This window comes from Grampus griseus (genome assembly GCF_964374135.1).
Source record: "Grampus griseus genome assembly, chromosome: 14".
Classification (NCBI taxonomy): domain Eukaryota; kingdom Metazoa; phylum Chordata; class Mammalia; order Artiodactyla; family Delphinidae; genus Grampus; species Grampus griseus.
This window is the reverse complement of record NC_139008.1, coordinates 87164197-87191320: the sequence shown is the minus strand read 5'-3', so window position 1 is coordinate 87191320 and position 27124 is coordinate 87164197. Positions and strand designations below refer to the sequence as shown.

At 57.0% G+C, this 27124-nt stretch overlaps 1 protein-coding gene across 1 annotated transcript; it reads right to left on the bottom strand.

The window, feature by feature from the left end:
• Nucleotides 1–348: 348 nt before the first annotated feature.
• SS18L1 (SS18L1 subunit of BAF chromatin remodeling complex) lies at nt 349–27033 on the bottom strand (the record flags this gene model as incomplete). Its single annotated transcript, XM_082671475.1, has 11 exons — nt 26923–27033; nt 14224–14300; nt 13754–13838; nt 13024–13168; nt 12317–12514; nt 11393–11554; nt 11118–11222; nt 10223–10315; nt 3756–3875; nt 2155–2282; nt 349–375 (listed from the first exon to the last, which is right to left on the bottom strand). Exons 1-11 carry the CDS (start codon nt 26989–26991, stop codon nt 349–351), a joined length of 1209 nt encoding a protein of 402 aa, XP_082527601.1. The 5' UTR covers nt 26992–27033.
• Between the last annotated feature and the right edge of the window lie 91 nt (nt 27034–27124).

Below are 27124 nucleotides of genomic sequence, written 5' to 3'. Positions count from 1 at the left end.
TTGTAGGTGTCCCATCACTGGGCACAGAACACTCTGATGACAAAAGGACCCCTAAAGCTAGCTAGAAACACGGCGGGGGGGGGGGGAGGCGGACAAAAAGGGACAACCTCTCCGTGTATGGACATACAATACTATACACAGCACCAAATATGTCACACCATCAAAGCGCTGTCTTGCACCGGCGGTGCACGCTCGGCGTCCCACCCCACGTGAAATGTGCACGCTTCACATGCAGACGCTGCGTGGGGTGAAGGGGCAGCCCGCAGGTCACAGCTCATCAGAACTGTCACTGGCCTGTCCATCCCAGACAGACATGCCGCTGCAAGCCTCCATAAGAATGTTTGTCCTTTACTGCTGGTAATTTCCGTACTGGCCCTGCAAGAGACCAAGACACAGATTACACCCCAACAGTCCTGCATGAGAGGGTCCAGGCCCAAGGGTAAGACAGACTCCCGCCCCCCCCGCCAACACCCAGGATGAGAGGTGGAGGGAACGTAAAAGGCAAGCGACCAAACAGCCTCTGCCTGTTTCCACGAGGCAGGCAGATAAGCGGCCGTCCAGAAGCCACCCTCCAGGCTGCAGCGACTGATTTAGGTCAGAGGGTGGAAGAGGCTGGTTCACCCAGTCACACAGCAGCTCACTGTGCTGGGCCTGGTCCAGGTGCCTCAAGTCACGTCCCCACCCTGAGCCTGCTGTGAACAGGTCTGTGACGGGCTCCCTCAGCCACAAACGACATTGGCACCACTTCCGGCACACTCGGGAACATTCCACACTGCTCTCTTCAAGGTCAAAAAGGTTTCCTCCTTAATTACCCTGCCCTGGGCTTGTTTACTCGTGTTGAAAACTCATCCTCTAAGTATGACTGGTTCATGATCTCTCTTTAGAGAGCAGGGTGAGAAGCATTTAAAAGAATAAAATACAGGACCTTCCTATTCAGGTGCCTGAGAAAAACACCCGTCATCCATGTGGTGCCTTGAGATTTCATTAGCCGTGTAAACGGTCATTAGTGCCTATGACCCAGCACAAAAGGCCACCGATGCACAATGAGCCCTTGCAAGGGGCTCTGTTCAAAGGAGGTTCCAAAGATGCCCAGGATAAGTCTCCTCCCGCCCCACTGCCCTGCTCCTGCCCTGAGCTGCAGACGCCAAGGCTCCTCCTGACCGACTCGCATGAGACACACCTGGCCGCCTCAGGACCTCTGCACGGCTGCGTCCCGAGGCTGGCTCACCCTCATCCTCATGTCCTGGCCCCGTGGCACCTCCGCTGAGAGGCCCCCGGACACTTACATTCACCCCTCATGGGTTTCTCTCCCACCAGGAGGGGCTGACATCCATCATCTACCGCCCTTCTCCTCCACGCCTCCAGGTGGAAGTCAGAGGCATCTGAAATTAAGCTTGATTTCCTCTCCACAGCCCTCTGCACCCCGAGAAACGGCAACCGCCTCAAGCAGCCCAGGCTGAAATCCCTGGGGCCGCCCCGACCCGCCTCTCCTACACGCCCCACGTCCAGCCCACCAGCAAATCCCGCTAGCACTACCTCTGAGAGCACCTAGAGTCCTGGAGCCTCTCACCTCTCTCCAGCAGCCACCGTGCTGTCACCAAAGGCTCCGACGGCCTCCAGGGCCCCACCCCACGCAGAGCAGATCCTCGTCAGGGGGGCGAGGCCTCCCTGCCGTCCTGGGAGCCTGAGCGGCTCTGCTCAGGTCTGATGGCCTCGCTGTCGCCCAAGAGGGCCTCCCCGACCTGGTCTACGCCAGCCCTGCCCCCCGTCGTTCTGTCCCTTTGCCCTCTGGGTCCTCTTCTCAGAACTACCTGCCGCTGCTCCATCCCGGCGCCAACAGCGCCCGGCTGTGTCAGGCGAGATACAAGCTCTGGAATCTGCCTCGTCGCCGGGGCCCCCAAGCGCGCACCAGACGCCCGACGCTGCTAGGCGCGCGGGGAACACCGAGGCGTGAAAGGACAAGGACACAGAGCCAGCTGTGTCTGACCGAAGAGGTAATTTTTAAAAACCTTACAGGCTCAGAGAATAAACGTTCTGGAGGGACATTGGGTGCCAGTTCACCCTGTGTTATTGTTTCTCTTGACGACCAGGGAAACCTTCGTCACGTCTGACGCACGCGGGGGCTGCGAGTCTGGAAACGGGCAGAAGGCTTGCCTGCTCGTAGCCGTAAGGCCGCTGCTGCTGGGCGGACGGGCCCGTCTGAGACGCTCGGTAGCTTCCGTATTGCTGGCCTTGTCCCTGCTGGTAGCTGGAGTACTGCGAGGGGGCGCCCTGGGCAGGCCCTAGAACACACGCGGGAGCCGTGAGACCACCCCATGCCCCCGTCCGCCAGAGCCCCTGACGCTGGTACCCGTTCTCCCTCCACATTAAGCCCGTGCAGTGAAAGCGCCACAGCTGGCGGCTGCGCGGAGTCCCGCGTGGTTCGCAGCTGTGCTCCCACCGCCACCCGGACGGAGCCTGGGGGCCACTCTCAGCGCCCCGGGCCCACTTCCTGGGACCAGCTTACACCAGTCACGGTGGTCACTGTAAACACGGGAGTCAAAGACACAGCAAATGGTGAAAACGCGTGCGAGACGGTAATTGTGCCTCCGGAGCCTAAGTAGATGGTTTAGGAGAAACTGACAAAGGCCGAGTGTTTTTTCCAAAATTGGCTGTTTCTAGGGCTGGGGCACGGGAAACACTGTGGTCCCAGAAGGAAGAAAGTGCTCTAAACCAAAAGGATGGGGCACGTCCAAGGGCCACAGGCACCAACCTGAGCTCCCAAGAGGCAGGGCTGAGACGGTTTGAACAATAAAATAAAGAAGTTTAGATCGTAACTCAGTGTGTAAAATCAATACCCGTGAGCACCTACCAATATAAATAAACGATCAATAACTAAGTGAATGGAGGAGAAGAGACCCATCTTCCCTACAGAAGAATTCCAAATAATCTATGTAGACCAGCGGTCCCCAACCTTTTTGGCACCAGGGACTGGTTTCATGGAAGACAATTTTTCCACGGACGGGGGAGGGGGGGATGGCTCAGGCGGTGATGTGAGCGCTGGGGAGTGGCAGATGAAGCCTCGCTCACTCTCCCACCGCTCACCTCCTGCTGTGCGGCCTGGTTCCTAACCGGCGCGGACCGGTACTGGTCCGAGGCCCGGGAGTTGGGGACCCCTGATGTACACAGTGCCCCCTCGAGTGGGGCTGGACCCAGTGATGTCAGAGTCTGGAGGAGGAGAGGTAAGGAAGCCCAACACTGGGGAGGCCTGGCAGACGCCCTTGACCATGTGACCAAGGCCAGACTCAACGGAGGCAAGTCATGCCCACAGGAGGGGACGCAAAGGCGCTTCGCCGTGGTCTTCTTTCCAGAACCCAGGCCAGACAAACCCAACCTGAGGGGGCGTCTAGGCAGTGCCCGCCCAGCCCTCCTCAAAAGTGCCAAGGTCAAGAGGGATGAGGAAAGTCTGAGGAACTTTCGCAGCCCAAGGAGCTGTGGGGCTGATGTCATGTGGGATCCTGGCCTGGTCCCGTACAGAGAAGGACATGCAGGAGAGCCAGTGAGATCCGAAGAAACTGGCTCAGTCCACGTCCATGCACCAACCTTGGTTTCTTAGCTGTGACCACAGGGCCCTGGTAATGGACGAGGTTAACCATGGGGGGACTCTCAGCTTTCCTCACAGCTTTTCCAGAAATCTACAACTGTTCCAAAATAAGAAGCCTGCTGGGCGCCCACCGAATGACCGCGTTCCTGTGATGCCCCCCGCCACCGCTTACCATAGCCTTGCTGCTGCCCGGGGTAGCTCTGCTGGTTGGGGTACTGCTGCTGGGAGTACGTCTGCTGCTGGGCTGTGCCCTGCTGGTACCCCGCCTGCTGCTGGCTGTACTGTGAGTTTCCTGCAGAGGGAAGGAGACATGAGCTCATTTCCAGAGAGCAATGGCAGCTCCGCTGTCCCTCGAGGCATGGGCAGCTGTGGGTTCCCTAGACCGAGTCCACTGCTCCAGCACCTCTTCTTTTCCACAACAATTCAAATTATTTTATTTTATTGGGTTGGCCAAAAAGCTCCTTCAGTTTTTAAGTAAAAATAAAACACAGTTTTCATTTTCACCAAGAACTTTATAGAACAACGTATTCACCGTTTTGTTCCACTACCTTCTGCCATTTTCCAGGTAACTTCATAATTCCATCTTCCCAAAACTTTTCATCCTTTTGAGCAAAGAACTGTTCCAGGTGCCTTTTACCGTCTTCCAGGGAATTGAAATTTTTTCCATTAAGGGAATTCTGTAAAGACCGAAAAAAATGGAAGTCCAAAGGCGCAAGGTCTGGTGAATACGGCGGAGGAATCAGAACCTCCCAGCCGAGCTGGAACAGTGTTTGCCTGGTCATCACAGAAACATGGAGTCTTGCCTTATCCTGATGGAAGATCATGCGTTTCCTGCTGACTAATTCTGGACGCTTTTTGTCGAGTGCTGCTTCCAGTTGGTCTAATTGGGAGCAGTGCTTGTTGGAATTAATCATTTGGCTTTCTGGAAGGAGCTCATAATAGAGGACTCCCTTCCAGTCCCACCATATACACAACTTCACCTTCTTCGGATGAAGACCAGCCTTTGGTGTGGTTGGTGGTGGTTTATTTCGCTTGCCCCCTTGTCTTCTTCTGTTCCACAGTACTGTACAGTATCCACTTTTCATCGCCCGTCACAATTTGTTTTAAAAACGGAACCTTTTGGTTACGTTTAAGTAGAGAATCACAAGAGGAAATACAGTCAAGAAGGTTTTTTTTGCTTCACTCATGTGTGGAACCCAAACATCAAAGCGATTAACATAACCACGCTGGTGCAAATGATCTTCAGAGCTTGATTTGTATATTTTGAGTATGTCAGCTATCTCCCGCGTGGTACAACGTTGATTGCTCTCAGTTAATGTCTTGATTTGATCGCTGTCAACTTCAACTGGTCTACCCGACCATGGGGCATCATCCAGCGAGAAATCTCCACGTGAAACTTCACAGAGCACTTCTGACACGTTGGATCAGTCGCAGCACCTTCTCCACACACTGCACAAATCTGTTTTTGCATTCTGGTTGCGATTTTACCTTTCTTGAAATAACAAAGCATAATAGGCCAAAAATGTTGCTTTTTTTCTTCCATCTTCAATATTAAAATGGCTGCACAAAAATTCACCAGTTTTGATTTTTTTTTTTAATTTTGTTTTGTTTTGTTTTGTTTTGCGGTACACGGGCCTCTCACTGCTGTGGCCTCTCCCGTTGCGGAGCACAGGCTCCGGACGTGCAGGCCCAGCGGCCATGGCTCACGGGCCCAGCCGCTCCACGGCATGTGGGATCTTCCCGGACCGGGGCACGAACCCGCGTCCCCTGCATCGGCAGGCGGACTCCCAACCACTGCGCCACCAGGGAAGCCCTGATTTTTTTTTTTTAAATGCACAGGTATGACAGCTGTCACATACAATCTAACAAAATTACAAAATTGTTTCAAATGAAGTTAAAGACAGCTAAGCGCTACTAGAGCCATCTTACAGCGAAACCGAATGAACTTTTTGGCCAATACAATACTTTCTCTTACTGTCTTATAGAAATACAAATATATCGCCAAAGTGAAGAGGTTAATGCAATTAAGACAAAGACCAATACCAGTGTTGTAGGTAAACTGTGTCCCCCAAAAGAGCTGTTGAGGTCCTGACCCCAGGAACCTGTGGCCTCATTTGGAAATAGGGTCTTTGCAGATATAATTAGTTAAAGGGAGGTCATACAAGGTTGGGGGGGGCCCTAATCCAGTGGCTGATGTCCTTCTAAGAAGAAGGAGATCTGGACACAGACACAGGGAAAAGCCGTATGATCCCCGCAGTTCAAAGGGACCCCAGAAGTTTTGGGACACCCTCGTCTTATTGGCAAACATGCAAGCCAGGGTTCCAGCTCAGACCTGTAATGTGTTTTCCTGTGACTTTATGAACGAAAAGAGGCAGACGTTTGCCCTTGTGTTCTGCATCTATATGTGGGTACAGTCCCAGAGATGTTTTAGGTTCACTTACTTTTTCTTTTCCCAGAGAAAATGGCTTAATTCTCATTTTCAAAACTCTAACTAGCCAGCCAGCACCCGTGCTAAAGCCTCATTTTGGAAGGAAGCTCCTGGTAAGAAAATAACTGGGAGAGCAGTAAACGTATTACCAAGTAATTACCAACAGTTAAAGGGAGTATTGGGGACTTCCCTGGTGGCGCAGGGGTTAAGAATCCACCTGCCAATGCAGGGGACACGGGTTCGAGCCCCGGTCCGGGAAGAGCCCACATGCCGCGGAGCAACTAAGCCCGTGTGCCACAACTACTGAGCCTGCGCTCTGGAGCCGGCGAGCCACAACTGCTGAGCCCATGTGCCGCAACTACTGAAGCCTGCGTGCCTAGAGCCCGTGCTCCGCAACAGGAGAGGCCACCGCAGTGAGAAGCCCGCGCACCGCAACGAAGAGTAGCCCCCACTCGCCGCAACTAGAGAAAGCCCACACACAGCAAAGACCCAATGCAGCCAAAAATAAATACATAAAATAAATAAATTTTTTAAAAAAGGGAGTATTAACAACGATTTAAAAATCTTTGTACGTGTGTAATGGAAAAGAACCTAAAAAAAGAATATATATACACGTGTGTCTGTGTGTGTGTGTGTGTATAACTGAATCACTTTGCTGTACAGCTGAAACACAACATTGTAAATCAACTATATTTAAACAAAACTTTAAAAATACATTAATAAAAATCTTGCTACGAAGTCTTCCTAATGCAGGTCTTAAGAGTTTTAGATTGGTGTAGAGACTAAATTCCATTCTGTTTTCAAAACACCTTTATAAGAAAACCAATTTAAGTTTAGTTTCATCGTTTTTTTCAAAACCACAGTGTCTGGCCTTTAACCGCAGAGTGTGGGTCTTTCTCTGCATGAGACCCCGTCCTCTAGCAGGAGCAGGCGGGGCGAGGGGACCCGGGGTATTTACCCCCTGTGGCACCAGACAGCCTGGAAAGGAGGGCTGCTTGTGGTTTTCTTGTTCTTGTCTTTGTTTTTAATTAAGTTTTTTATAGATTTTTTTTCATTTAAAATATTTTTATTTTATTGTTTATTTATTTATTTTTGGCTGCGTTGGGTCCTTGTTGCTGCGCGCGGGCTTTCTCTAGTGGCGGCAAGCAGGGGCCACTCTTCGTTGTGGTGCACGGGCTTCTCACTGCAGTGGTTTCTCTTGTTGCGAAGCACGGGCTCTACGCACATGGGCTTCAGTAGTTGTGGCTCACGGGCTCTAGAGTGCAGGCTCAGTAGTTGTGGCACGTGGGCTCAGTAGTTGCGGCATGCAGTCTCAGTAGTTGTGGCACACAGGCTCAGTAGTTGTGGCACGTGGGCTCAGTCGTTGTGGCGCGTGGGCTCTAGATCGCAGGCTTAGTAGTTGTGGTGCATGGGCTTAGTTGCTCCGCAGCATGTGGGATCTTCCCGGACCAGGGCTCGAACCCGTGTCCCCTGCATTGGCAGATGGATTCTTAACCACTGCACCAACCAGGGAAGTCCAGTAAAATGTAAGTATTTTAAAACTAGGATCCTGATAATGTACATTTTAGAATAACAGCTTTATTGAGAGCGAATTCATGTAGAAAGGCTTAAAACCCCATAAGGAAGTTCAATTTCCAGCTGCGCAGAACAATGAAGGAACACATGCTCTACAGCGCAGGAGCTCTTCTCCAAAGTGGGCTCTGAGGAATCTGCTGGGTTTTCTGATTGGTCATCATCTAAGGAAACACCTTGACAGCTGCTCCCTCCTCACAACCATGACCGGTCCCAGCAACAATGGCCGATGGGACGGCCGATGGCCGAGGAGGCGTCAGTGACCAGTGGAGACCCAGGTTCACTGTCTTTGTGAGGAATGCATCGGAGAAATTCATCAGAGACTTGGCAGGTTTTCTCCAGGGTTTCAGAGTTATGGGGTCAGTCTGCATATTCTCGTGTCTTACAACCCCTTTTCTCTTTCTAGGATAACGGGTAAAGGAGTTAATTCACAGCAGCAGCCGCCGTGGCCTAGACACAGCAGGTATGCAGGGGGTGAAAACCCGGCGCAACTCTCACGCACCCAGAAAAACCTTCTCTTGACCTGGGGCCAAATCCCAGTAGAAGATGGACCTGTATGGACAACTCTGAAAGGAGAGAGGCAGGACTTCTTTGAACAAGCCTGAGCGATTCTCAGGAGGGTTTCGTGGGAGCAGCAGAGCTGGGGAGCCCAGACTGCTCTTCCTAGAACAGCCTGGGACAGCGACAGCGGCTCCAGGGCCTTCCCTCCACCACTGGCCGGTACAACGACTTCTCTTGTTTTTCCTCTCCTTTTCATTTGTTTCTATCTTTAAGAATCTTGCAACATTCTGTGACATGGCCGTGAAAAAAGGAACCACTTATTTGTGAAAGAAGAGGCTGGTGTTGTCATTAAACGTGGCAGGAACGTGGCCGTAGGACAGCCAGAGGTGCTAATGCACAGGGTGACCGACCCGTCTATACAGCCTTGTCGCCAAGCAAGGATGAGCCTCGGGGACCCGCGTGGCAGCCATTTGGGGCGGAGCCGTCCCCACCATCCCCAACGCCTGATCACAGTCACCGTCGCCATCGGGGGAAACGCCCCAAACAGCGGTGCTGCAACCCCAGGACTGGGGGGTGTGGGCGGGTCTGGGGGGCCACAGGGTTAGTGCTTTGATTTTCAGTAAGTTTGACTTCTAACTGGGTGATTCAGAAATAAAAAAACAAACCAAGTCCGTCTTCAACAGGTCCGGGGAGGAAGGCCCCCTCCCCCGCCCAGCCTCATCACCTCCATCGCTGTCCCAGGTGTTTCTCCAGAGGCTGTCTGTGGTGTGTGTGCTCTTAGCGCCCTTTGTTTTACGCAGCAGGTGGCGCCCGGACACCCTGGTCCTGTACACCTGGCATGACCCGGGGGAACATGCCACAGAAGCGCCCTGGACGTGTCACAGCGGACACTGGCTCTGTCCAGCCCTTGCTCCTGCAAACCTCATGGACGGGAAATGCCATCGGGACTTCCAGGTTTCCTCTGCAGTGGCCCCGACAGCAACAGTGTCCTGCTCGGCTGGGTCGGCCATGCCCTGGTCCCTTCCTGACACTGGTCCTCTCATTCCGGGGACCCCACAGGGCTCCTGCCAGATACCACCTCCTGTGCACAACCCCAGGACCAGCCACCCGTGCCCCTCGAGGTTCCCCATCCGCCTGCGGGACAAACCTAATTACTAGAAAGTTCTTTCTGTTGGCTTCAGGCGACCCCCTTATTGCTCCCACCCAACATCCTGCCCTTCTCAGGGCCGCAGGCCACTTATGCGCCCAGCCCTCTCAAAGCAAACTCCCCCCCGCACCTCTCACCCTAAACAAGACCCGGCAGGCCACCGGCTGCGGTATGGCCGGTACCGTGTTAACACGTGCAAGGGTCATTAACAAGGCGGAACAAAATGCTTCCAGATCCAGGAGGAAACTGCGTCATATGCCACACTTGCCTTAAAAGAAGTCCCTGAATGTTTTAGCAAACTCATCAATTATGAAAGACAATCGTACGCAACCCAAAGCGAGGGTACAGAACTGTGCCCTTCAGACTTCAACGAGCTCGTCCCGGGGAGCAGCAGGCGAGGCAGGAGGGGGCCCTCCCGCGAGGAGGCTGAGCCCCGCTTTCCTGGAGGGGGAGGGGAGCAGGGTCGAGGAGGGGAAGTGGGGAGTTAGTGTTTATTGGGGACAGCGTGTCAGGTTGGGGAGGCGAGAAGGCTCTGAGATGATGTGGTGATGACGGTGGTCGCACAACAGTATGAATGTGCTTAGTGCCGCTGAACTGTGCACTTAAAAATGGTTAAAATGGTAAACTTTATGTTTTTTACAACTTAAAAAAAGTCACCCCAAAAGTCACATTTTCGAGTCACCTGTTCTGTACACATCATCTGCCTTTTCCTCTCCGGGCCCCGGGCAGCCTTGCCATTGTCCCCAATCCTGACGTCCAGACTAAGGCCCAGGACCACGCCACGCTGTGAGCTTAATGGCTCCTCTCCTCTCGGGGCCCCTGGGGCGGCAGGAAGTCCCCGCACCTGAGAACCGTGTGAGAACCGACTATGCCTGTTTCTTCCCAAATCTGTGTTTGGTGACATCACCTTGGCGGTTTTATCGGCGCCTGGCCCCCATCTCCATACGCCCCACGCCCGTCGGGCCCGGAACCTGAGGCCCGGCCACCTTACCGCCCTCGTAGTAGTGCTGCGTGGACTCCTCAAACGACCGGTCATAGCTCTGCTCCGTGTAGGACGCCGGCTGGTAGGCGTAATCTCCATGTCCTGCAAGCAAACAGGGTGCCCTGCAGTCAGCGGAGGCCCCGGCTGCCCAGACCCAGGAGAGGCCGCGTGAACTCGGCCGTCGGGTCAGGAGACCCCGGCGCTGGGTGCGGTCCGGTTTCCCTAGACGGAACCCACGGGGGCACTTCCTGCCATCAGGCAGCTGCGGTTCCCTCACTTTAAAGTGCAGACGGCCACCTGCCCCTCGGGGCAGCGTGAGGACCAACCAGCCACGGTTACAGAGTGTACTCGGTGCCCGATGCGTGACACACACGTGGACGTCAGCTCTTAACGTCGCTACACGGTCACCATCCCCCCGCCGGCTCCCTTCGGAGTGCGTGACACCTCGTGAGGCCCAGCCACCATTCCACAGGGGGGTCACGGCTTGCCCTTCCCCGGTCTTGGCCACCTCCCCAGCACCAGGCCTGCTCACGCACCCTGCCTGGGGGGTCCTCCCCAAATCCCACCCGCCCTCTGCGGCCATGTTAAATGCCACCTCCACAAACCCTGGGGCCATTTGAAGATGCCTGAAAGGTGACACGGAAAAGGAAAAGAAGCTGCAGAAGTTGTAGCTGAGCAGCTGGGAGGGGAGCGTCACGGGACAGTTGGCTCACGCTTGTCACCTTCCTGAGAGCATCTCACGGTGAACTCGCGTCCATCCTCAGGACTGCGCACCCACCCCAGGCGGCCAGTGCCGGAAGCTCCTCTCAGCAGAGGCCCGCCGCCCGCCCCCAAAGGGGACTCGCTCTGGGGTCTGAATCGGGAACGACCAGCGAGCAGCGGACGGAAGCCACTGCGGCCTCACCGTCAGGGTAGTACTGCTGGCTCATGGGCTCCGAGGCGGCCTGGCCATGGCCGTACTGCTCGCCGCCGTAGTACTCCTCCTGGCCCAGGTACTGCTGGGACGAGCCTAGGGGACAGCGCCGGACGTCACCTCCCCGAGCCCCAGAACCTCCCCAACGGGCCCCCAATCAGAGGACACTCCACCAGGCCCGCCCGGGGGACACGGGGAGGCCTGCCCCACGCACTGCACACACTGCCCCTCCCCCACCGGTTCCCTGCACCGGGGGCGGGCCTCACCTTGCTGGGAGGGCCGGTAGGGCGCCATGGGCCGCTGCCCCATCATGCTGCCCGCCTGCCCGCTCTGGCCCATCATGGCCATGGACTGGCCCTGGTAGTGCTGGCTCCCGCCCTGGGCCGCGCTGTAGTGGGACGAGGCTGCCTGCTGGTGCATCATGGACACTGGGGGACACGACAGACCCCGTGTAACCCACGAAGCTCCTGGGCGGCACCCCAGACCCGCCTGAGCCCTCCTCCCGGGCTGGGCCTGTGCAGCTCTGCCCCGCGAGGCCACGCCACCCTTCCCGCCAACGCGCCTTTGGGCAACTCATAAAATGTGAAATGCCGGCCCCACGCCCCTAAGTCCCCAAGGCCGGTCCCAGAGGAGCCTATCGCCTCGCCTCCCCCAAGACCCGGGTCTCGAAGGCTCCAGTGGGGGCCCCGTCTGCCTGTCCTTTCCTGCCACCCCTGCTCGGGACCCTCCAGGGCAGCACCGTCCAGCACAGGGGACATGAGCCACGTCAGAGAATGAGAAGAAACAGGGGAATCTATTTCTGTGACATTTTATTTGACTCAATATATCCAAACTAGATTGTCTTCAATGTGTAATTAGCGTAGCGACAGCTAAGGAGATAATTCCCATCCTCTTTTTCTGTTCTAAGCCTTTGAACCGCGGTGCGTCTGACTGTCGTGGGACACCCTGGTTGGGACCTGACGCTTCCCAAGTGCTCAAGGCCCCGCAGCCCTACCTGCCCCTCAGCCTCCCACTCCTGTGCACTGGCTGCCACCCAGTCCTCCCAGCGGGGCGGCTGCTGCCCCTCCTCAGAGCTTCCCCTGAAGCCGCCCAGCCCCCGGCCCTCGCCCCTTGGGGGTTTCCGGAGGAGGGTGGCCCTGGGGACCACGTTGGCCTGCGCTGGAGGGGAGCGGGGTCTCTGGGGATGGTACCTGGGTTGGACTGCATGTTGATGTTGGCCCGGGACACGTAGCTGCTGATGGCGCCCTGGCCCTGCAGGGGGATGCTCTGCGAGGCCGGTCCCGAGTGGCTGTAGCCGGGCCCCGAGCCGTGGCTGCTGCCGGACATGCTCATGGAGGTGGTGGGCAGCGTGCTCTGCGCCGTCTGCTGCAGGGTCACGTGGTTCGGACCTGCCAGGGCGGTGGCGGGGGGGCGCGCTGAAACCCACCAAAGACCACCTCTGACGGCAGCCCTGGCCTCGCGCTAGGGCCTCCCCCCCGCCCCCCGGGCCAGCTTCCTTCACGCGGCTGTTGGGGGGAGGCTGACCATGGTCAAGGACGCAACGAGCGAGGGACACGGGCGCGTGACCAGGAAACGCACACACGTGCTGAGCGCGCAGAGGGGTCGCCTGCTCCCTGTTACCTTTATCAATGGTTCCCGACGGCTAGTGGCGGTTCTCAACCCAAGGACAGGAGCCCCACACGGAAGCCCGCGCTCTGAGGTGACGCAGACCCAGTTCGCAGGGGACCTGGAATAAGGGCCTTATCCCTCCGCGTTTCACCCCGAGCATGTGCGCCTGCAGCAGGGCCTCCGGTAGGAGAGGGTCCCCACCGCGGTGGCCGGCCACCCGGGAGCCCAGTCGGTGACCCCGTTGCCCCCCGGAACCAACCCAGAGCCCAGCGCGCCCAGGGCCGCTCACCGTTGCCGATCTGGGCCTGCATGAGGGAGGGTGGCGGCAGGCCCGCGCCGATGGCGTCGCTGAGGCTGCCCTGCGAGTGCAGGCCCTGGCCCGAGCCGCTCTGCGACAGCCCTCCGGGGCCCAGCGCCAGGCTCTGGGTTGGTGGCTATGGCAGCGGGAAGGGCACCGAGAGGGTTAGCGTGGAGAAGGGCCACCAGGAGCCGCTCCGGGGGCTCAGCCGCCCTGAGACCCACAGCCATACTCCATGGCTGCCGGCCAGCACCTCCAGGGTGGGACACCGCCCTCATGCAGCTGGACGCCGCTGACTGCCGGCTCGGACACCTCAGGCCAAGATGGAAATGCTATGCCAAGCATTCCCCGGGCTATCGACACACACTTGGAGGTTTAAAGCCGGGCCCCCCTTTCCTGGGACTCAGGGAGCTGCGTCCACCTCACCTTGCCCACACCCGCCCCACCCCTCTTGGTCTCAGCTGGCCAGCCGGCTCTGGCCCTCACACCCCCTGTGCCCCAGGGCCCTTGCACAGCCTGTCCTGCGCCTCAGCACCGGGTTCCCAGGGTGCTCTCCCCCCACCAGCCCAAGCCCACCTCTGATCACAGGAGGCAGACGGGAGGTGGAGCTCACCAGTGACCCCTGGCAACCTCACCTCCCAGATCTGGACCAAAGAGCAGCCCCGAAGGTTTGGACAACGCTGTCTACACCTGGGCCCCCCACCCCATGGCAGGCACTCACGGCGGGCAGCAGGGACTGCATGTTCTGGTTAGAATCCGCGATCGTGGCCAGGTAGACCAGGTTCCGGTGCAGGATCTGCTGGTACCTGCAGGCGAGGGAGCGGTTGAGGGGGAGGAGGGTGTGCACGGGCAGGCGGCACAGTGCTCTGCGGTCCAGGATGAGGGGGGAGACCCCCGACCTGGTGGCCAAGGGGGAGTGGCTGCCGGGTCAGTTCAGAGAATGGGGGGGGCCCTGGGGTCACACGAGGTCTCACCTGGAGGAGCTCGCTGTCCCCTGGTGCGGCTGGCCTGGGCCCCCCCAGTGGTCCCCTCTCCCCCACACTCCCACTCCCCTCCAAACCTGCCCACCTCTCCCTGGGGAGCCACCCAGGGGCGCTGACCCAGCAGCTTAGCTGACCCTGAGGGCCCACTCGCTCAGGCCACCAAGCCCCAGAGGCAGCCGGGACGGGCACGGGTGGCCATGCCACTCACTGGGTGCACTCGGCCGTCTTGCCCTTGCTCTGATAGTCCAGGATGCACTGGATCAGGTGGTGGTTCTCGTCCAGCATCTGAAGGAGAAGCAGACGTGAGCGGGGGAACACGGTGCGTCTGCGGGCGGCCCGCTGCGGGGCTCGTGAGCCCCGGCTCACGGCTCACGCGGCCCAGCGGTGCCCGTCAGCAGAACTGCCCCCTCACGGCCCCATCCAGCAGGGCCGAGCACTTTCCACATCCCTGTGCCAAGCATGCAGCCCTGCAGGCACCAGGGCCCGTCCCTCCCCACACCCGCCCTGCGCCCCCAGTCCAGGTTCTCACTCTGCACAGGAAACCCACAGCCTGCAGGACCCGTTTTCTAGGGCCCTTGGCCCCGGTGCTTCTGTCCAGCAAGGGTGGACCCGGAGTCTGGAATGTGAGGGCCACAAATCACGGCCACACGGTGGGGACTCCGGGGGGGGCAGCCTGCACCCCTGCGAGCATCTCCTAGACCCACGAAGCTGCTGCCCCAGGACGGCCACTCGGCGACAGCACCTGGGTGGCCCGCGGAGACAGGAGGGGACAGAGGCCGCAGAAGAGGGAGGAAGATCGCGTGGGAGCGTGGGAGGGGCCGCACATGGCCGGCCAGGAGGCCTGGCGTGGACACTCCCCACCTGGACGTGGGGCGGGGGTAGGAGGACCCGAGCGCCGAGGGCCAGCCCTGCCGCGGCCTTGCTCGCCTCTCCCTCCCCGCTCAGCCCCTGAGCCTTCAGGGTTGATTTCCCTTGTTCGGGTTTTTTTAGTTATAACCTCCTCCTCTATGCTTGAGTGTTTTCTCCCCACTGTGGAGATGATGCCCAAATTCAGCCATTCCCACCCTGGCCAAGGAGCCGGCCCGAGACAGGGAACCACCAGAGGGCGCTCTGGGCTGGGGCTGCCGGTGGGGCCCACCCATAGGCAGGCGATCAAACCCAGGGGGACTGGGCATCCCGGCCGTTCGCCCAGGAAGACTTCCCCAGATGAATTAAGAAAGGAAAACCACCACCAAAGGCCATGTCCTCTCCCTCTCAGAGCCACCCTTAGAAGGCTCCACGGGCTCTACCTCCTGGCCTCCCGATGCCCGGCAGGAATCCTCTCCCGAGGCCACACACTTCGCACGCACGGGTGTCCATTTCAGCGTCATTCGTGTCAGCTCGGAAAAGGGGGGACGCCAAACGCTCAGTGACGGGACGACTTAAGCAATGACAGGAAACCAAACCACAGGATGAGTCGTCAACCGGACATTACAAACGTCTTTGTAGTTTTTACAAGCCGGAGAAAAATGTTACACTGTTAGGACTTTTTTTTTTAAGCAAGGTACTAACTTCACTGAGGTGAAGTTTTCCATAACTGCACCTCAGTGAAGTTATGGAAAAAAGACCAGACACATTGCGGGGAGGATGGCGGGCTGGGTGTGCGCTGAGGTCCAAACCCTCCCAGACCTGGCTGGTGGGAAAGGGGTGAAGACAGTAACCCTTCACCAGGACAAAGTGAACACAGCTGAAACAGCAGCGCAGGCAGCAGGATTCTAGAAGCGGAAGCAACTGCAAGAGCAAGAACTGAATTAGCAGAACCCAGGTGCCGGATGTGACGCAGACCCACACTGGGGACCCACCAGGCTTGGGAGGGTTGAGGCTCTGGGAGCTTCCCCACAGCTACCTGGCAGGAGTCCCCAAGGGGGGATTCAGGGAAAATGACCAGCCCGGGAGGAAAGTACCAGACATCGACAGCAGGGGGACACCTCTAGCCAAGACCTCAGATGGGTGACCCGCACCAGCGTTTCCCGGAAGCCTGTAAATTAGATCCAACAAAACCAGCGACAGAGGCCAAAAGCTGGAGGAGACGAAGATTATGCAAGAAGGAAACTTGAAATACAAAAAGAAAGAAAACCCAACTATTATGAATATCCTCAAAGATAAAAGAAGTTATTGGATCTATTTTTTTAAAATAACACTATTAAACAGAACAGAGAACAAAAAGAGCTCCGGGGTATTTAAAATACATTGACCACGACAAAAAAATCGACAGAAGAGTTGGAACGTGAAGTAGTAGAAAACTCCTAGACAGCGGAGCAAAAGACCGATGTAGAAAACAGAAAGGGTAATGAAATTGAAGGACCATCCAAATGGCCAAAAACAATTCTTCTAGGACTTTCAGAAAGACAGGAACGAAGAAATGCATCCAAAAATAATTGCTCAAGGGACTTCCCTGGCGGTCCAGTGGTAAAGGATCCGCCTTCCAATGCAGGGGACGCGGGTTCGACCCCTGGTCTGGGAACTAAGATCCGACATGCCGTGGGGCTACTAAGCCCACGTGCCTCAACTAGAGAGCCCACGTGCCGCAAACTACAGAGTCCATGCCCTCTGGAGCCCGTGCACCATAACCAGAGAAGAGAAAACCCGCATGTTACAACTAGAGAGAAAAAAAATCTGCACACCACAACTAGAGAGCAGCCCGTGCACCACAACGAAGAACCCGCGCCACAATGAAAGGTCCTGCATGCCACAACTAAGACCCGACGCAGCCAAAAACATTAAATAAATAAATAAAGTTTATAAAAAACAAAAATAATTGTTCAAGACTTTTCCTCAGAACTTGAAGGATGTGAATGTCCAGATGGAAAGGTTCTCAAAGGACCCAGCTTGACAAACACACTGGGGCACAGCAAGGTCCTAAAAATGAATGGAGTGAAAAGCACAGTACTGAGCACCTCCACACAGGATAGAAGCTTCGGGCAGCAAAGGAGCAATGGCCCAATTGCGAGGGAGACTCTATAGAAGCGACGACAGGATCAAAAGCAGGAACCCCTGAGTGACGACCAAATCCTCGAGGGACTTCCAGAGGAGGGATGACAGGAGCCTAAGGGAGACACTGAGGAGGGATAACAGGACCTGAGAGAGACTTCATGAGGGGAGATACCCTGATCCTGAGGGAGACTTTCGAAGGAGTGATGAGCTGATCCTGACAGAGACTCCTGAGGAGGGATGGTGCAAATCTGAGGGGACTTTCTGAGGAGGGGTGAACCGATCTCGAAGGAGACTTCTGCAGGGGGTGACCTGACCCTGAGGGAGACTTTCTGGGGGAAAATGACCTGATTCTGAGGAGACTTCCTGAGGAAGAATGACCTGATCCTGAGGGAGACTTCCTGAGGAAGAATGACCCGACCCTGAGGGAGACTTTCTGAGGAAGAATGACCCGACCCTGAGGGAGACTTTCTGGGGGGAAATGACCTGATTCTGAGGGAGACTTCCTGAGAAAGAATGACCTGATCCTGAGGGAGACTTTCTGAGGAAGAATGACCTGATCCTGAGGGAGACTTTCTGAGGAAGAATGACCTGATCCTGAGGGAGACTTTCTGAGGAAGAATGACCCAATCCTGAGGGAGACTTTCTGAAGATGGATGGCCCAGATCAGTCAGAGGCTTCCTAAGGAGGGACAACCCTATCCTTGGAAAGACTTTCTGAGAGGGATTACCCAATCCCCAGGGAGACTTCCTGAAGAGAATGACCTGACACTGAGGAAGACTTTCAGAAAAGTCCTGACCCGATCCTGTGGGGGAGATTCTGAGGAGTGATGACCTGATCCCGAGAGGCAGTTTCTGAGGAGGGATGACCCCATCCTGAGAGAGATTTCCTGAGGAAGGATTGGCCAATTCTGACGGGGACTTTCTGAAAAGAATAACCTGACTAAAGGTGTCTTTCAGAGGAGAAAGACTGACAGACTACCTGAGCTGAGGAGGCTTCCATGGCTGGAAGAAAGTCTGGGATAAACTAGTGAGAAGTGATTAAAAATAAAGTGAGGGGTCTTCCCTGGTGGCGCAGTGGTTAAGAATCCGCCTGCCAGTGCAGGGGACACGGGTTCGATCCCTGGTCCAGGAAGATCCCACATGCCGCGGAGCAACTAAGCCCGTGTGCCGCAACTACTGAGCCTGCGCTCTAGAGCCCGCAAGCCACAACTACTGAGCCCGCGTGCCACAACTACTGAAGCCCGCGCACCTAAAGACCCTGCTCCGCAACAAGAGAAGCCACTGCAATGAGAAGCCTGTGCACCACAACGAAGAGTAGCCCCCGCTCGGTGCAACTAGAGAAAGCCCGTGCGCAGCAATGAAGAAACAAAGCAGCCGAAGATAAATAAATAAAAATAAATACATTTATTTAAAAAAAAAAAGTGAGATTGCCAACTGCAGGGAAAAGACAAGACTGGGCAGGAAAAATGATCACGTGATCCTGCATGGAACAACAGTTTCATCATCACAGCCAGAGGTGAATCTAATCCCAACCACCAGGAAGCCATACTGGGGCAACGGGAGCACAGGTGTGTGGTGGGGGAGGGGCATGCAAATGAGCCAAGTCCCCCTTTTCCATCATCATCATGTGAGGCCAACAAATGTTATGGACTGAGTATCTGCTGTCCCACCAAAACTCCTATGTTGAAGCCCTAATTCCCAATGGGATGGCACCCGGACGTGGGGCCTTTGGGAGGTAATTAGGTTTAGATGAGGTCATGGGGGTAGAGCCCCCATCAGGAGATCACTGCCTTTGTGAGAAGGAGACACCACCAGAGCATCCTCTGTCTGCTGTGTGAAGACAGCGAGAAGATGACGGTCTGCAAGCCAGGGAGCAGGTCCTCACTGGGAATCAACTCTGCCACCACGTTGGTCTCGGACTTGCTGTGACTACTGAATGTCCATGGTATTCTGTTATCATAGCCTGAGTGCATTAAGTCAACAGACAACGCTTAAAGCTAAAAGCATTCCAGAAGTAGCCACTTGGTTTAGCAATGATGAGAGCCAGAGGGTGCTGCTGGGAGGTGGGAAACAGCACAGGGGTGGAAGAATGACCCCTAATTTTTCATACAAGCTCCACAGCACTATTTGATTCTTTCTGTGCAGGCAGGTTTTGCTGAGTAATCTAATCTAACCCAGAAACAAGAAGTAGGTGACAGGAGGGAAACCCTGGCTCTCTCCAGATTGGAGATTACAAATAGAGATCTTATTTCTTACATGCCTTTGTGTTCACTGAAATTTCTAAGAGAGGCATTTGTTACTGTTATCATTTGAAAGGTGATTTTATTTTTATTATTTTTTTAAAGTTTCTTCTTTTGGTCTTTACAATTGTTTTAATTTTTTCCCTTTTTCTATTTCTTTAATACTGGAGTTTAGCTGACTTACAACACTGTGTAAGAGGTGATTGTCAAGCGTCTGGGATTGCCGGGGCTGGGTGGGTCCAGGGGCTTACCTACTCTTCTCTCTCCCTGGTGTGTGTCTAAAACTGTGTACCCTAGTGCACAGCTGAAAAGTCAAGTCACCACTTAACCGACGGGAAGACTAGCGATCTGCGTCTTCACGTACTTACTGCTGTGTCTCCTGAGCTTCCTCACACGTGGTTCTGTGTATTCCTGCACAGAAGGCACATGCCTCGCTCTCTGCCCTCTTGGGAAGCCTGATTTTCTATAGATTCAGGGGTGACGGGGCAGGCGATGTCGCAGAGAAAGGCTCTGAAGCCGGAGGGCTGAAACCCAAGCGCCAGGCGTGGCCCAGGGCCTCCGGAGGCGAGGATGCTGGGGGCAGGGAGCAGAGACGGCGGCCACATCATCTGGAGGAGCTGGAGCTCAGCATCGAGGGCCACAGCCGCCGAGTGGTGGCGAGATCCCCGTCTCTGAAGGCCTGTCCTAGGCCCAGGCGAGCACAACAGAGAGGTGGCCAGACCCACTCATGCTCACGGAGGAGCAGGCAGCGGGCGGCCGGAGCTGGGGAGAGATGGCCGTGGGCACACGTCTGCTTGGTGCCACGAGGCGGCAGCGTGTCGATCATGACTTTAGCAGCGGACACCCCGGTGGGCACCCAGGGATGGCATCTGGGCCATGGCTGGAAAGCTGACCGGGAACGTGCCGGTGGAGGTGAGAGGAAGGGCAGCCCAGGTGGAGGGGACAGCACAGGTAAAAGGCCTGGTGGAGCAGGGCACGTCCAAAAACGGAGACAAAGTTCCAGGAACCTGGAGAAGAGGGTGTGGCACGTCGGAGACGGGGAACGGTGGGGCAGCTGGGGGACAGGGAGTCCTGTGCCCAGCAAAGAGGGTGACTTTCTGAACCTGAGCCTGGGATGACTGCAGAGGCTGATGGGACCAAGGTCACAACACACACGGGCGCCTCTGTTACCCGCCGCTGCATCACAAACATCCCCACGTGCCGTGGTGAAAGCGACAGTTCCTTAGTTCTCGTGATTCTGGGCTGTCAGGGTGGGTCTGCTGCAGCTCTCACGTGGGCTCAGCACTGGGGTCAGGTCGGGGCCTTCTGCATGTGGTCACCCTGGTGGTCTCAGGGCTCCAAGAGGGCACCTGAAGGCACAGGCCTCACACCAAGCCTCCCCGTGGGGGCGGGAACACGGGTGCAGACCCGGGGGTGTCCCTCCTTGGCTGCTGTTTCTGTGACCATCAACCACAGGCTTTACAAGGGGCTAGACTCGGCTGTGAAGGAACCGATGACTGACGTGGGAGCTCCGCTGCCCGTGGGCCTGCCTGGCCGTGAGGACACGCAGGCGAGGACGCAGGGCCCGGCTCAGGGGACATGTCTGGGGCTGCAGGCGCCACACGTGGGGTCCAGACTGGGTGGGTGACGGAGCGAGGATGACAGGGAACTGGGAGGGCGAGGGACTGGGGGTCCTAGAGACCACAAAGAGCTGGGCTGGGGCCACCGGGGGAACCTGGGTGAGGATCTCTGAAGGGGGAGTGGTCCCTCACGACGACCCTGGAATAGGGGCCACAGAGGGGCCTGGAAGCCCTGAGGCTTGTCGCTGAGGGGGGCTCAGGTCACCCCACAATGGGCAGAAAGACCCTTCACAACCTCCCTGTGGCTGTTTTTGTAATGAACAAAGTTGCTGCCCTTTAAGTGGGAAGAGGTTCATGGATGGGCTGAAGTCCAGGCAGCCCCAAGGGAAGGGTGGGCCTTGCACCTCCCACCCTCGGCTGCCATTCCAGCCGACCTCGGATAGCTCTGGAAGCATCCCCTGCCCCCCGCCCCCGCTGCATGCACACAGGGAACATTCCCGTCCCGCTGGTCTCCCAGTCTCCCTGATATCTTGGAGACTGTCCCGTTTCAGCCACAAAGATGCCCCCCTCATTGTTTCCTAGGCTCCAGAGAATTCCACGGAACAAACAAACACGTGGTACTCAGTCAGTCTCTGGCTTCTGTAGCTACAAACAAGGCCACAGTGCATGCCCCCCACACATGGGGTGGACTCCACGTGAGGTCAGTCTTGGGAACCACCCGAGGCATGAGCGGGACAAGCCCGGGGCCAGCTGGAGAGCTGGGCGAGCATCACCAGGTGGCTGAACCCTTCTTCCCACCGCAGCTCTCAGGACCGACGCTGCTAATTGATCAGGGCTTCTTCTCCCCAGCACACGGGCAGCCACCACTGCAGGGGACGCACGAGCTGCACCGCAGACTCTGCTGATGGACGCTGACAGGACCCCTTCAAACATATTTACCTGATTGGAGAATCCGTGAATCAGGTGTGTGGGTTTCAAAAAACCCCAAACGTTACTCCCATGGTGTCCCTGGGAAGGGCTGGCCCCCGCCTCGTGGTCCTACCTGTGTCTGACACACATGTTCAACTTCCAAAGACTCTAAGGACGCGATAAGACACGTTAACGTGGACACAACTGCAAACACATGTTCACCTTCCTCAAGCGACTTGGGGCCACCTCCTGTCTCAGTCACCACCACTCCGCCCCCGTGAGCGCAGCTCCCTCTGCCTCGACCCTGGACTCCAGGTGGCTTCCTGTGGTTTGGAATCTCCTCCCCTTCAGAATCCACTCATCACTTCCAGTCAAGGGTCCAATCAAAAGGCTGAGACCGTCACTTGCAAGGTCACGTGCCTTCCTGTGCCAGGTGATCACGTCTAACCACGACGTCATCCTCCTTAAAACAAGGAACCTGAGGCCCAGCAGGGGCTGGGCTGTGCACTGTTACAGCTGAATGAGAGTCTGAACCCAGGAAACCACACCCCCCCAGCTCCACGGGACTCCCCCCTCACCCCATCCCAGGGCCCACTGCCCATCCTCCACCCCTGCAACAAAGAGAACCCCGAGCAGCCCCGGTGCAATCGCCCATCTGCTCGGGCCCGGGACCACGTTTCAGGAGCCTTCGCGGCACAAACATCTAGCACCTTCTCCCTGGAGCCTTTTGACTCCCGTCACGTTCACGCGGCAGGGTGCACAGTCGTGGTGCCCGCCACAGAGCAGGAGGTCCAGGCTGGCCCGACTCTGCCCAGGTCCTGCGGCTTGGGCACGTCAGCACCTGGCCCCCCTCACTCCGGGGGTGGGGCTCCCGGGGATCGCAGGGGACTCCCAGCACAGAGGCCGGTGCCCAGGCCCTGACCACTGGCCCAGGGAACAGGCTAGGGGCAGAGGGCTGGGCAGTGGGGACACCTCGAGTGAGTGTCACAGGGCCCCTGACTGTGGCCCCTCCCTCCGCCTCCAGACTCTGGAAGACAGATACAGCCCTGGAAGAGGCAGGCGACTGCTTTAGGAAGGGATGGGTGGACTTTACCCAGGTGCTTCCATCGTCCACCAGAGGGCACCCAGGGCAACACCTGCGTTGGAGCAGCGCCTGCAGGAGGGCTCTGTGCCCAGTTTCACTGGGCAGAGGGGACAGAGGCCTGGCGGTGGCTGTTCCCTCCCGGAGAATACACTTCCCCACCCACAGGGACTGCACTCAGAGCCTCCATGGGGCAGGTTCAAGTGTGCTCAGGGGCAGCACCCTGGCCCGGGTCCCATCCCCGCCCCTCCCCAGGGCTGGCCCCAAGGACCAGAGTGAAGGGACACGATCACTGCCATTCCCGGAGACCCTTCCCAGGTTCTGCTCACTGGGGAGAAAGCGCTTTCAGAAATGATTAATTAGCCAAGTTCGTGGGAGTCTCAGAGTCCCCAGGCCATCCTCAACTGTGAAGGCAGCTCTAATATTTTAAACGGCCAATTTACCTCCCTTACAAATTAGCCTACACATTCTTTTTTTTTTTTAATATTTATTTGGTCGCTCCGGGTCTTAGTTGTGGCAGGCAGGCTCCTTAGTCTCAGCACGTGGGCTCCTTAGTTGCAGCATGCATGCGGGGTCTAGTTCCCGGACCAGGGCTCGAAGCTGGGCCCCCTGCACTGGGAGCGAGGAGTCTTAACCACTGCGCCACCAGGCAAGCCCCTGTCCCACATTCTATAAGAGAAGTTTCAGGTCTGAGAGAGCACAGGGCATCCCCCTGCAACCCAGATGGCCATCCCTTACCCCTGTGCGCCCGCCCCTGCCCCTGGGCACAGAGGACACGGGGACCAGGCCGCCGCCCTGTTGGTCTCACTCTCCCGTGCCAGGCCCATACCAGCTGCCCACCTGTCCCACAGCTCCTGTGGAGCCTGTCTCCCCCTGCACGAGGTGCTGGGGGTACAGAGGGACAAGCCACCATTCCCGCTCTCCGGCCAAGGAAACAAATTAAGGAAACCAATACAAACAGTAATGATAAAACTTACATTTATTAAGCAACTACTATGTGCTACGCGGCAACGAGGCCCCACACGGCAGCCGAGGCCCGCTCCCGGGGGCCCCTCCAACGTGCCCCAGCCCAGCTGTGCGGCCCATGGAGACGGTGGCAGCCCCACCCCCACCGGTGGCGTCTGGAGCACGGCCTCTGGTCCCAAACCAGGGAGAGCAGCGCAGGGCAGGTTCTGGCCTGCAGGCCAGCTGGCCAGCTACAGGGCCACTGGAGTTTGCTGAGACACGGCTCACCTCCACCTCAGGACCTCTGGCAAAGTCACGTCCCCTGTGGTTCTCACCTGCGTCGCACCTGCACTAATGCTATGCTTGGTCACCACAAGCAAAACCACCTGAGCACGCAGCCCAGGTGCCCCAGATCAGGCTGGTTCTCCCAGCCCCGCCGCTTTTGGCGCCTGTACCTGCTCCCTGCAGACCAAAGGCAGGACCACCCAAGACTTCCTCAGTCTTTGAGACCCTTCCTACCCCTGCTCCTTGGTTCTCCTTGTCTGGTACACCCCTCCCCCACGCATCCTCTTTTATGAGTTGAACTGTGTCCCTCAAAATGATACGTTCAAGTCCTAACTCCCAGTGTCTGTGATCAGGGCCTTATTTGGAAATAGGGTCTTTGCAAATGTAATCAACTTACATTTGAGGTCACACGGATTCGGGTGGGCCCTAAATCTTGTGACTGGTGTCCTTATGAGAAAAGGGAAATTGGACACAGAGACACACACAGGAAGAGGGGCCACACGAAGATGGAGGCAGAGGTCGGGGGGACGCGTCTGCGAGACGAGGAGCTCCAAGGGCTGCCAGCAAACCCCAGAAGCTCAGAGGAAAGCCTGGAACAGATCCTCCCTCGGAACCCCAGGAAGGAACCAACCCTGCCAACACTGTGACTTCGGACTTCTGCCCACTGGAACTGTAAGAAAATTAATTTCTGCTGTTTTAAACTACCCCGTTTGTGGTAATCTGTTATGGCAGCCACAGGAAGCGAATACAACTGCCTATCCCAAACACTTGCACTAATGGAACCAGTGTCACAGATGCTCCAGCGTGTACCAGACACTGACTATGCCGGACACTGTGCCAACCTGGGAAGACAACAAGAACAGGTCAGCGACACGAAAACCTGGGAGCCCAAGTGATGTGTCAAAGTGCTATACTCACCACATGACTCTCAAGGGGGCATGACGAGGGCACATTTCAGTGGGGCCTTGAAGGCAGAGTAGGAGTTTGCCGGGCAGGCTCCTATCCAAACATACTCTAAGGACAAGACTATACTTCTTGCTCTCTGACTACCTTGCACGCTTCCAAGGAACCCCTGGCTTTTCTCCATGCTCTGAGCATGAGCACGTGCTGTGGACACAGAGTGCAGAACACGGACCTCTCATGCCCTCTCAGGACACCAGTAAAAGAGCCCCGGGTATGTATATTTACGGACAAAACAGCAAGGTGAGTACACGGACTGCGAGCCCTACCAGGTCAAATCAGGTGACAGCCTAAGGTGAAGACCCATCTCCAAAGGTCAGCAGGCAGATTTTCTGCCCCGGGATGCAGTCTTTCTGGTCTGAGGTTTGGAAGCAGTGCTCCAACACACACTTTTGCCTGGAGACTTCGGGGAGCTTTAATAGGGGGTGGGTGCAAAGTGCAAATAACTGGATGAATGTTGACGCCAAGGCACCTTCAGGAACAGTGACTACACTCATCACACTTAAGCTCCATAAAGCCAGGGTCCGCAGAGGCCCTTGGGCTGCCAGCATGTGCATCTGAGCCACAACGCTTGACTCCGCCCAGCCCATTGTCCCACCCAGAAGTCACTGTCGGGGCAGAGCCGCTGTCTGGGCTCTACCTTAGCAGTGGGCACTCAGCCTCCCTATACCTGTGCCCTGATTGATAAAATGTGGATGACAATAACCACCACGAGAAAGTAAATGAACTAAGACCTGCAAAGCCCTCAGAATAAGGCCTGGTATACAGTAAGCACCCCATAAGTGTTGACTAAACAAATAAAAACACCCCACTTTTAAACCTGTATTTCTCCTGCTCCTCAAGTCATCTCTTTCCTATTTAGCATTTACTGAGGCTTCTAATTTGTCAAAACCAGTCACAGCAAAAGTAGTCTCAAAATAGCCAAGAGGCTGAGGACAAGTCCCCCAGGTCCTGTCACGTCATCAAGGAAGAAGGGCTATGACCATCAAGGTGAGTCCCTTGGGGAAAAAGGAGGCTCATGGAAACCAAGGGATACTGCCAAGGACCCCAGATTAGAAAAGAAAACAACGTAGCTACCAAAGACACTGAGAAAATTCAAATGGGAAGGACTAACACCCCCTTTCTTCTGAGCTTATCTTCTAAACACAAACAGCAGGAAAATTTAAATCTCAATTTCAAAACTTAAGGCTTTGTTAAAGGTGCCCCCAAGCCCAGAAGGTTATCTCTAGAAAACCACGAGGCCAAACTTACAGAACGCGGGCAAGGCTGTAAAGCGAATCTGTAAAGTTTCTGTTAGGTGAGAAGGTTGGCCAGGTGTCACGCTGAAAAACAATTTGACACTCGAATAAGGGCGGCGAAGCTTGGCCAGCAGGTCAGCCCCGAGCTGTCGCGCGCTCCTTAAAGGGTTGCGGGGCTGCTGGAACGTCGTCCCACACTCTGGATGCGCCCCTTTGTGCCTCGGACTGCCAACACCTAAGGCGGCGGGCGTGGCCGGGTCCCCGTCGCCCCATGCGCCCCGTGGCGCCTCCACCAGTCAAGCTGCGCGCAGGGACCGGGGACGCCCACCTCGCAGAGTCACGGCTCTCACCAGCCAGGTGGGTCCCCTTAGCGCGCCGAGCGGCCAGCGGACACCACCCCGCGGGCACCCGGTCCCGCCGCCTTCCGCCCCTGCCCGCAGACCCTGGTCCCGAAAGCGGCGGGTCCCCACTGTGCCTGGCGCGGCCCGGGGTCGTTCACGGCTTGGCTCCGCCGACACCACCCCGCGGGCCGCCCCGCGCCCCCGCCCAGGCTGGCGCACGCCGGCCGCGAAGCGCGCGCCGGGCCACGGCGGGGTCGCGGCGGTCGACTGCGTCCCGGCTTTGTTCGAGCCCCGCGCCCGCCGGCTGCCCTCGACCCGGCCCGGCACCCGCCCGCACCCCGCGGCCCCGCAGCCCCGGCCCGCGGCCCCCAGCCCACCTTCTGGATGGTTTGCTGCGTGACCTCCCCTTTGCCTCTCGGCCGGGCGGACGCGAAGGCCACCGACATGGTCGTGGGTGCGGGATCAGCCCGAGATCATCGGGGTTTATTCTCCGGCTGCTCTCGGCGGCCAGAGGCGCTCATTCTCCGCAGTCGCTGGGGGGCGGGGGGCGTGGGGGGCGCCGCGCCGTGGGCTCGCCCG